The sequence below is a fragment of the Citrus sinensis genome, chromosome 5 (assembly GCF_022201045.2).
Source record: "Citrus sinensis cultivar Valencia sweet orange chromosome 5, DVS_A1.0, whole genome shotgun sequence".
Lineage (NCBI taxonomy): Eukaryota > Viridiplantae > Streptophyta > Magnoliopsida > Sapindales > Rutaceae > Citrus > Citrus sinensis.
Window position 1 is genome coordinate 297,759 of NC_068560.1, and position 11,874 is coordinate 309,632.

Genomic DNA, 11,874 nt, shown 5'->3' on the forward strand with positions numbered 1-11,874 from the left:
CAAAGAGAAATGATTAGATAGTAATCGACAATATTTTGAAGGATAACAATAATAATAAGATTTAGGAATAAAGTTTCTTTAGGAACATAAGAATGATGAAAGAGAGACATAAATTAATTTATATCAGTAAATTGTAATGACTTTATTGCATTCATAATTACTGACAACTAAGTAAAGAAACGGAAATTTGAAAGAATTAGCACCTAACCACCAGGGCCAGGCCCCCTCTCACCCTCCTCCCTCAACCAGAAAAATAAAAACGACACTAAGATTGTGATATATGCTGCCCCAAGAAGCCTTTGGCTTTCAGACTTTCTACTGTTTCACGAACAGCATCTTCAACAGGAGTGAAAACTAGCCCCAAATCCATTAATCTCTTGGCCGCATCTTTGCAAGGAATCAGACCTGGTTGAGTTTCCCCATCGAACCTGTTTGTCATCCAAGTTATTAAGCAAACTTTGAACTAATTGGAAGTAAGTATTAATTACATTCGAGGTAAAAAAAGGGAAAAAAAAATCGACTATTCTGGAACAAAACCAAGAAAAGTTCAAAATAGCCAATAATAGCGAAGTATAAAATTCTTGCTTCAATTAAGATTTCTCTTGTCTTGATACATATACAACTAGACCTCCAGGTTGTCCTCTTTTTTTTTTTAATTATTATTATTATTATCATCATCATCATCATCATTATTATTATTATTATTATTATTTTGGTGGCATACATTATCAACTGGCATGACTTTCAAATGTCTAGAAGTACAAAGGAATTTTCTCTCATGAAAGGATCGTCGTAGAGGCATTTTCTTTAAGAATAATGAACCCTCACTTGACAACAACTACGAATCAGCACTAATGCACCCGACAGTTTGGTTGAAGATATGTTTAATGATTGGTAATGATGACATCAAATCCATTGAGGAAACCATCAAATAAGCCTCAAGAAGCAGAATAAGGCGATCACTGATTTGATGCACATACCTTTGAAATCTAAAGACAATGTAAGCCTATATACTTTTGGCCACTAGAAACACAGAGAAAATCATTTTAAAAAAAATGTTACTTGAGTTTTACCACTGAATTACTAGTTCCAGCGCTGGTCCTGAATATTGTAAACATAAACATAGGATTCCTACTTTTCTAAAGTTCTGTCACGCACAATAGAAGAACCATTTCACAAGTAAAATGGTACTTTATTTTTTATTCTATATTAATGCAGAACTAGTATACAAAGCAATTCATTGTTAGCATTAGGATGCTTCAAAAGCACTCACTCCTGGGCAGCATATAAAATGTAAAGCTTCTTCACCAAGGCTAAACAGAGACAAACATCTAATATTGAAGGCAAACTACACAAAGCAATTGAGTTGACAGATTTTTGAGAGAGGAATATTTTTATTCTACTGTATCCATCAGGAACTGAATTATTGAAGAGATGGAAAAACTCCAGTTCTTAGTGGACATGTATAAGGAAAAGAAAAAGTTCCACTTCATAAAGTGGACACAGGTAATCAATGGTGAGAGGCTCATAAAGAGTGGGCATAAAGAAACAAAATTTCAAATGAGAGAAGCTCCCAAGGGTTCCACCATAACCATGAAAGGATAAGCACTAGAAAGTCATAATAATTTAAGAGAGAAATTACATGTTTATGTCCAACTGTGCACCACATAAAGTGCAATTATAACTTCAATTAGGATCACCATGCTAGAATATGAATTTTCCTACCGATCACTCAAAATGACTGATCTCCAAAAAGTAATGAAATTCAGTTTTGTCACTTTCTGTAATAAATTCTTTTACCATTTCTCCCTCTTCACTTACAATCAAACACCAAGTCAACTTCACCTCTCATCCACTTAAGCTGATCTTCTCAATAATCTCTTAGCTACAGTTCCAGAGAAGGCAACAGGTAAAGAGTAAAGTAAAAAATAACAAGGACTGGGAATCTATAAAGTAAAACATAAAATTAAAGGATGTGGTCATGTTACACAAGACCATGTCATGGTCTCAGTTTAAAGAGTAAGACTTTAACTATTCTGGTAACCTCTCATGCCCCTACGAGCATTGCCACTTTTGCTAATGCACCACCAAAAATTTCAAAAATCAACTAAATAAACATACACCTTTGAGTGATAGCTAAAAACAATAATGACCAATTTCTCATGATATTAAAAGTACTAACAAGTCAAATATAGACTTGATTCTCAAATCAATTTTGGGATATACGCAGTTAAACTTAATGCCAAATCAGTTAATTTGTGACAAATGCAGTGACACTTAATGCCAATAATTCTCATGAGCTTTTTTTTTTTTTTTTTTTTTCCCTTATCATTGGGAATGACAGTTACCAAGCTCTGCATCATACGGCTACTTGATAGAATAAGTGACACCATTTTTTTCATGTGGAAGTATAATAGCAAGCCATAATATAAAGCGTAAGGGCGACTGAAATACAAACCTGTGAACTGGAAACTCAGGGAAGAGTTTAGAGACTCTTTCAGCAAAGTCACCAAACTGATAGATACCATTTGTGCACAGATATCTACCAGAAGCAGCAGGAGATTCAAATAGCAACACTTGCGCCTTTGCTACATCTTTAACAGGAACTGCTCCCAACCAGTGATACTCTTGAGTATCTTTTGAACCCTGTAACAGCTGCTGTAGTACAGCACAGCTCGCGTTTAAATAAGGCTGCATGAGTGGCCCCAGACATGTAGCAGGATGGATGGCCACAACATCCACCCCATGTTTCTCAGCAAACTCCCATGCAGCTTTCTCTGCCAATGTCTTTGACACTGGATACCACTTCTGCCATAATCAAGAGAATACAAATGCAGCACAAACAAATTAAATCCCCTAAAACTTGAAATAAACAAAATCAGATGTATACGACAGAGAAAAAGCTGCCACAACTGGGTATTTTTAATCACTTCGAGATACTCTGTGTGTGTGTGTGTGTGTGCAGATTGGTCTTTCATCAATTTCAGTTCCAGGATCAAAAAACAGGGGAAGAACGTATCATCTTATAATCTCATCATACCAGCATTTTTCTTTTTTGCAAAAAGAAATTTATCATCCATCCACTTATTTAATTGATGAAATTAGTCATATAATTATTAATTACTTCCCGCAAAACCAAGTTTTTGCAAGTGAAACTTGGCAAATCTCCTTTGTCATTTAATTACTTTTTGCAAAAGCAAGTTTTTTCAAGTGAAAATGGTTCTTTAAAGCTTTTTCTATAAAAGCACTTTAAGTGCTTTGCTTTTTGGCTTCTTCAAATACTGAGCACCAAGTGTTCTTCTATCAAGAAAAGCTTTTGCCTGTTTCAACCAAATACCATAAAGTGATACAAAGCAAGCCCCTGACCTATTCAAGAGCGATTTTGGTAAACCAAAAGCACTTATTGAGCATATCTTTCACTCATAATTCACAAATTAAACCCACAAAATTCAGAAGCAAGCAATCACCCAAATTTTCATCAGCATTCTCTTCAGCTCAAAACAAATTGTTAAGCACTCAACAAACCACATTTATAATTATACATTTCACTAACCAAATAAAAATTAAAAAATTAAAATAGGAACGTTGATAGGAAAAAGATTACCTTTCGAGACTTGCAATATTCAAGATCAGTCCACGAAGTCTCATCGAAGACTTTATCTTTCCAGCCGGGATTCGGTACAATCGCCGAAATGGAGCTCGTGACCACCACGCGCCTCACCCCAAACCTCTTAGCAGCCTCAAGCACATTAAGCGTCCCTTGAACAGCCGGCAGAATAAGCTCCTTCTCGGGGTCCACAGGATCCTCCAGCGTACAAGGAGACGCCACGTGGAATACCCCCTTGCATCCCTCAACGGCCCTCGAGACGGCGCCGGAGTCCAACACGTCGGCCTCGAACACTCGCAAGTTGGCATCGCCGGCGCCAGGGAGGGCGAACAAGTGAGATGAGTCGGAGCCGGGGAAAACGGTGGCGTTTATGGAAGTGTAGTTGTTGTCTAAAAGGGTCTTGACTAGCCACGTGCCGATGAACCCGTTGGCTCCGGTCACGCACACTGTTTCTTCTTCCTTTTCGGCTTCTGACGCCATTCTGTAAAAGAAAAAAAAAATTATACTTGAGCTTTGGGGATTACAGTGATTGGGATTTTATAGTCAGAGGATATGATGATGATGAATTGGATGGATTGGGATAATGTTTTGTAATGATCATTTTGCATTTTGGATGACGATGATGTACACTTAGAGAGATTACGTAGTTGGCTGAAGTAGGTTGCTGATTGAGTGACTAGTGTATGACTTGTCGTTCGTCTCAGATTAATAATAGTAACATTAAAAATAACGCTGACTCGTTGAGTACTTTTTGCGTAAGAAAATATAAATATATATGTTGACCATAACATATTTACGCCATGCAACAATTACAGGATAAGAAAAAAATTAAAAAGCAGCAGAGGTCAAACAAAAAGGCTATTTTGGAGATGCTTCAAAGTAGGCTGTAAATTACCGTTATACATGTAAAGTAATAAATAATAAAAAATATATTATAATTTTAATTGTGTAATTATAAAGATGTACTCCATTTTAGAGTAATTCCAATATAATCGACTTAATATAAAATTATAATTATAACAATGATCATTGTCAGAAAGCAATCAAAAAAAGATTTTATATTAAATTTTACGTTATTTTTGGTACATATAATATTGTTCTTTAAATCACTCAAATATTACAAAGGGCAATCACATGGTGTCCCAAAATTTATCTTGGTTACTGGTGCAGAATAAGAATTTATACTAAGATATATTTTCTAATTAATTAAGGACTTTTGATTTTCTTTCCAATTTAGAATTTTATTTTTCCTTAGTGATTTAGAATAATTACTACTACTATAAATAACTCCCTCTTGTAGCCTTTGAAGACATGTTCGACTTCAATAATATGTGAGTATTTGACAGTTAATTCTAGGTATTCTGCAGAATCAATGAGTCTTAACCCGGTATTCTTTTGAATCAATATGAATTTAGTTGTTCTTTTATTCCGATATTCTCTAAAATCAATGGAATATTTTAAACAATAAATTTTCGCTGCATCAACTTGGTATTAGAGCAAAGTGAAGACTAATGTGCTCAACCTCTTTCATTATTCCCCACCTTTGATCGACTAATTGATTGCCAAAATCAAAACCAACAACAAAACCGCCGCCTTTATCTTCAAATTTCGGCCAAAACACCAACTTTTCGAACAAACCACCACTACCATCATACTCACCGACCCAAAATCTTTTAGATATGGCCATCCTTGTCCAAATTTCTAATCACCGTTGCCGATAAGCCTATCTTTTGCTTATTCACAATTTTGACCCAATTCTTTCATTTATACCATTATTGCCCTCTTGTTTTCTAAATTTAGCAAAAGAACCCAAACAAAGACCAAAAAAAAAAAGAAGGAAAAAATGAGAGAGAAAAAAAAAAATTGAATCATGAAACCACAACATCACTGTGAAGATTTTATCTTGAAAAAAGGTTTTAATTAGGATATTGGAGATTTTGCGTTCGATTGCTCAAGATTTAAAGAAACTTTAAAATAGAAAATCTTTGCACATGAAGCAAGCATATGGATTTGATGAAGTTGTTCGTGATGATGTTTCTTATGAGGATAATGAGGAAAATAGTAACTTTGTTTCACTCGACAATATTATTCCTTCTGAGAAGAATATTCATTGGCCACTGGTGTTTACAACAAATTCTCAATAGAAAGACATTGATTTCGATCAACTACTGAACTTTGATGAGTATCTTGATATTGTGGGACAAGAAGAGGTAATTGTTCATACATCTTTTGATTTTCTCGAGGAAAAAGAGGTAGTTATTTATACAATCTCTTGTTGTTCTCTTGATTTATCAAAAAAAGATAAAAAGAATTATGATATTTTTCAACAATTAGTGGATTATGAGAAGAAATTGTTTTTCGTCAACTATGTTGAAATTCGAAGCGAACAGTACGAGAAGGCATTATTAGAGAAATTGTTGATAAAAGAATTTATTTTACGCCATTGAAGTGATTGGATGGACATTATTACAAAAGTTAGAAAATTTAAAGTTCGCTGTCTACGTCGAAGCTCTATTTTGAAAATTAATCCTTATAAACATGAAAATGTTCTTGAAGACTACAACATTCAAAATTCGAGGACAAATTTTCTCCACCTTGGTGGGAATGATACAGAACAAGAAATTAAAAAAATCCTAATTAGATTGAAATTTATGATATTTAGGAATATTATAATTAATTTGTATTCTACATTAATTTGGTTTCCTATTTAGAGTCTTATTATTTAGGGATTACTTATTTGAATAATATTCCTAATTTAGGTATAAATCTTTTTTAAATAGATTTTCTAATCAAATTAGGATAAATTTTAGTTAGTATAAATAAGTGTCTTTTATATCTTTTACAAGCAAAGATTTTTTATTTCAATAATATTATCAATTTTTAAATCTCTTTGTGATTATTTGAGCTGTTAATTCTCGGTATTCTGCGGAATCAACGAGTTTTAACCCTTAAAATCACGGTATTCTTTTGAATCAAAGTGAATTTTGTTGTTCTTTTATTCCGGTATTCTCTATAATCAACGAAATATTTTAAAACATTAAAGTTTCGCTGCATCTTGGTATTCTTTTGAGTTCGATAATATTTTCAATTTTTAAATCTCTGAGTAAGTATTTGAACTAGTTAATTCTCGGTATTCTGCGGAATCAACGAGTCTTAATCCCTAAATTCAAGGTATTCTTTTGAATTAACGTGAATTTAGTTGTTATTTTATTATGGTATTCTCTAAAATCAACGAAATATTTTGAACATTAAAATTTTGCTGCATCAATTTGGTATTAGAGCCAAAACTTGGTATTACCCATCTAACCCATCTCCCACCAAACCCTTTTTTTTTTCTCTCTCTCTTTTCCCCTTTTGATTTTTCTCGTTCAGCTATAAAAAAATTAAATTAAAAAAAAGAAAAACAAAAAAAAATTCAGCCCCGTCGGCCACCATCCAAGGCTGTTGGCTATCATTTTCCATCGCCGATCCAGACGCAACCACTACCATTCGGATCAGAAAGCACCGACCATCAAACCCAAGCATTGACCATTGCCGACTGTCCACAAAACGCTGGAAAAGTTGCGAAAACAGCTGCGAAGACCGCCGCTGTCTGGCGCGATTTAGCCATCATCACCACCATCAATCAACTCTTCCCCATCAACTGAACCACTCTCACTTATCCCCACCATCGATCGCCGGAAATCAAAGCAACCACAAACCCGCCGCCTTTATCTTTAATTTCTGGCCACAACACTACTTTTTTGGATAAACCACCACCACCATCATACTCACCAACCCAAAATCTTTTAGATCCACCCATCGCTGCTCAATTTCCGACCACTGTCACCGAAAATCTAAAACTTTTGCTTAATTATAATTTTGGCCCAAAATTTAATTTAATTTTCAGTTTAAACCCATTACCTTTTAAAACTCGAATTTGGAAAATGCCTCCAGGAAAAGCTCGTGATGCTCATGCTGCAACTTATAATCAAGATAATATTTCTAAAGATGAAGCCTTGGCTAGCATGACAACTAGAATTGATATGTTAGCTGTATTAATAGCATAAAGCAGAGTTACTCGCTGAACGTCATCGCACACCGAAACGCAAAGACAAGTCAAGTGAAAGCTTTGCTAACCTATTCTCTTGGCGTCGACCTAGAACTGAGTCTACTGATGACAGAAGATGGGAATCTGGGTTGAGAATTGACATTCCCGAATTCCAAAGAAGTGGTCGACCTGAAGAATTATTGGATTGAATTAATGACATTGAGGAAGTTTTCAAATACAAGGAAGTTCCTGAAAATAAATAAGTTTCGCTTGCTGCAACTCAATTCTGTGGAAGAGCAACAACTTGGTGGCAACAAACTAAGCTCACAAGGATTAGGCAAAGGAAAAGGAAAAGGAAGATTGATTCTTAGGAAAAGCTGAAGAAGCACTTGTGTGGAGCATTTTTGCCTCATAATTACACCAAACTATTATACCAACAGCTAAAAAATTTAAGGCAAGGTAATCGATCAGTGGATGGTTACATCACAGAATTCCATTAGTTGGTAGCACGCAATGACTTGACAGAGACAGAAGAACAACATGTTTCCTGCTATCTTGGAGGCTTACAATCCTAGTTTTAAGACCAGTTGAATCTACTTGATCCATACTCTGTCTCAGAGGCACACCAAAAAGCCTTGCAGTTGGAGAAATAATTTAGTCGACTTACTGAGGACACAAACTTTCGGGATCCTCAAGGTGTTGTTCGTGATAATTCAAATCTGACTTCCCAATTTCATAATTTCACGCCTCCAAATCCTCCAAATAAAACTAGTAAACCTAACGAAATCGGTCAAAGCAGCAAAACCCAATCCACAGGTTTGGGATTACGCTATTTTAATTGCGGAGATAGTGGGCACCGAATGATAGAATGTAAAAATGGAGGAAAATATGGTAAAGGCTTATTTGTAGGCATTGAGGAAAGTGAAAACTACCAGAAGGAAGAAACTGAAGAGTTCATTGAAGAGCCAACTTTTGATAATAATGGTAGCGCACAATTCGTTGAAGAATATGGTGACAGCGAACCAATATTGATTGTAAACCACACATTCTTCACTCCTAAAGGTCAAGACAAAGACAAATGATTACGATAAATTATTTTTTTAGACTACTTACACAATTGGGGGAAAAGTATGTTGTATATTTATAGACTGGGTAGTTGCAAGAATGTCATTTCGGAAAAGGCCGTAACGAAGCTAAATTTAAAGACTGAACCTCATCAAAGTCCATATAAACTCACATAACTGAAGAAATACAATCAAGTAAGCTCACATCATTAAAGAAATGCAATCAAGTAACTGTATCTAAACGTTACTTAGTTTCCTTATCCATTGGATCGATCTATAAAGACCAAGTTTGGTGTGATGTTGTGACTATAGATGCTTGTCATCTATTACTAGGTAAACATTGGCAGTATGATCAAAATGTAGTACATGATGGGAAAAAGAAGACTTATATCTTTATGTTTAACAACACCAAGATCGTTCTCCTACCTAATAAGGAGCTCACTCTCAAATAAGACTTGGGTAATAACTTGTTAAGCAATAAGCAATTTATGGAGGTTGTAACAAAGACAAAGAGAGTCTACATTTTATTAGGAAAGGAAAGTCATAGTTATTCGAAGATTCCTGAAGTTGTGACACCTATACTAGAGGAATTTCAAGATTTGTTCCCTAATGAGCTACCACAAGGTTTGCCACCTCTTCGGGATATACAACACCAAATTGATTTAGTATCAGGCTCTATATTACCAAATCAACCTCATTATCGTATGAGTCCTACAGAACATGAGGAATTAAGGAACCAAGTGGAAGAGTTACTAGAAAAGGAATTTATCCATGAAAGTCTTAGTCCATGTGCAATCCTGCTTTGTTGACTCCAAAGAATGATGGCTCTTGGAGGATGTGCGTGGACAGTCATCATTTTCCAATTCCTCGATTAGATGACTTGTTAGATCAACTCAGTGGAGCAGCAGTTTTTATCAAACTTGATTTGAAAAGTAGTTATCGTCATATTTGAATACGGCCTGGAGATGAATGGAAAACAATTTTTAAAACTCGCAAAGGGTTACACAAGTGGTTGGTAATGCCGTTTGGCTTATCCAATGCTCTAAGTACTTTCATGAGAGTTGTGAATCAAGTTTTTCGCCCTTTTATTGGAAAGTTTGTGGTTGTTTACTTTGATGATATACTTATATATAGCGCCAACCACGAGTTACATCTACAACATTTAAGAGTACTTCCAGCTTTAAGAGCTGTAAGTTTATACATAGCAGTAAACAAGTGCATTTTCTTCTTGATAAAGAAAGTATTATTTTTAGGATATGTGGTCTCAAAAGATGGTATATCCATTGATCAATCGAAAGTGGATCCTATTCGAGATTGGCCACAACCAATGACTTTGTCTGCCATTAGAAGTTTTCATGGATTGACCTCTTTTTAATGGTTATTTATTCCTCATTTCAGTACTATTATGATACCAATCACAGATTGCATGAAAGGAGGACAATCCTCGTGGACAAAAGTAGTTACTAAGGCATTTAAGATTATCAAAGAAAAGTTAATTACGACCCCAGTACTTGCCCTACCAGACTTCTCTATTACTTTTGAGGCATATTGTGATGCATCCAAAGTAGGCATTGGAGCTGTTTTAAGCCAGCAGAGTAAGCCGATAGCTTATTTCAGCAAAATTTTGAACGGAGCAAAGGCATGCTACAACACTTATGACGTGGAGTTTTACGTAGTAGTCTAGGCGTTAAAACATTGGCGACATTATCTGATTCATAGAGACTTTTTTTGTACACTGATCATGCCGTATTGAATCATCTCAATAGTCAAGACAAACTTTCTCACGGACATGCCACTTGGACAGCATTCCTTCAGCAATTTACTTTTGTGGTAAAGCATGCCTCTGGCAAATCCAACCGGGCAGTAGATGCACTTAGTCAACGAACTTTATTGTTGACATGAATGCATAATCAAGTTATTGGATTTGACACATTTCGAGAGTTATATGCTACTGACCCTTTCTTTACTCCTCTATTAGAAGACATTACTGCAGGGTTCCTTTCAGATTATCATTTACAATGATGGATTTCTTTTCAAAGGTAATCAGTTATGTGTTTTTAACTCCAGTTTGAGATTGAAGATTATTGCAGAGTTACATAACGAAGGCATGTGGGTCGTGACAAAACTTTGGCTCTAATCGCCAACACTTATTTTTGGCCTACCATGAGGTGTGATGTCTATCATTATGTCGAGACTTGTCACATTTGTCAGATTTCCAAGGGCACCACAACTAATGCTGGGTTATATATTCTGCTTTTGCTACCAACACAACCTTGGGCTGACATTAGCATGTATTTTGTTTTGGGATTACCCCACACTCGGAGAGGTATGGATTCAATATTTGTTGTTGTGGATCGATTCTCGAAAATGGCTCATTTTATTGCCTACAAGAAGACTACAGACGCCTTGACTGCTGCTCGTCTATTCTTCAAGGAAGTCTATAGATTGCATGGCTTATCGACTTCTATAGGATTTAACCGGGATACACGTTTTCTTAGCATTTTTAGAAGATATTATGGAAATTGACTAACACTCGCCTGAATTTCGAAAGTGCTTGTCACCCACGAATATATGGTCAAACTGAAATTGTCAACCGTTTTTTAGGAAATCATCTACGTAGTCTAGTTGGCGATAACCTAAAGACATGAGATTAGGAGTTATACCAAGTTGAGTTTGCTTATAATCGAGCAGTTAAGCGTAGTACTGGTTTAAGCCATTTTCAGGTGAATTACGGATAAAATCCACGAGCTCCCATGGACTTGGCTCCAATTCCAGATTTAGTTCACAAAAGCAGCAAGGCAGAAGACTTTATTGAGCAACTTAAAAAGATTTATGCAGCTACACAAGAGTCTTTGAAGCAAACTACCAAAGGTTATAAAATTGTGGCAAACAAAAAACTTTGAGCTTTAGAATTTCAAGTGGAAGATCTTGTTTAGGCTATCCTAACCAAAGACAGATTCTCTATTGGAGAGTACAACAAGCTTTCTGCCAAGAAAATCGGACCTTTAGAGATTATCGAGAAGATAAATTCTAATGCATATAGACTAAAGCTTCCTAGTGATATCTGCACCATGTGTTCAATGTCAAGCATCTTATTCCTTACAGAGGTGATCATGATGAAGATGTTATTACTGACAATCCAAATTCGAGGGCGAATTCTCTCCATCCTGTGG

At 35.5% G+C, this 11,874-nt stretch overlaps 1 protein-coding gene across 2 annotated transcripts; it reads right to left on the reverse strand.

The window, feature by feature from the left end:
• Positions 1-93: 93 nt before the first annotated feature.
• On the reverse strand, positions 94-4,228 carry LOC102608394 (phenylacetaldehyde reductase). 2 transcript variants are annotated; one of them, XM_025096436.2, is made up of 3 exons: positions 3,605-4,225; positions 2,459-2,808; positions 94-428 (listed from the first exon to the last, which is right to left on the reverse strand). In XM_025096436.2, the coding sequence occupies exons 1-3, from the start codon at positions 4,085-4,087 to the stop codon at positions 266-268; spliced, it is 996 nt and encodes a 331-aa protein (XP_024952204.2). In that variant the 5' UTR covers positions 4,088-4,225; the 3' UTR covers positions 94-265. The 2 variants fall into 2 exon arrangements, with proteins under 2 accessions (XP_024952204.2, XP_024952206.2); XM_025096438.2 differs by lacking the exon at positions 94-428 and adding an exon at positions 1,589-1,885 and having other exon boundaries at positions 3,605-4,228.
• Positions 4,229-11,874: the final 7,646 nt, after the last annotated feature.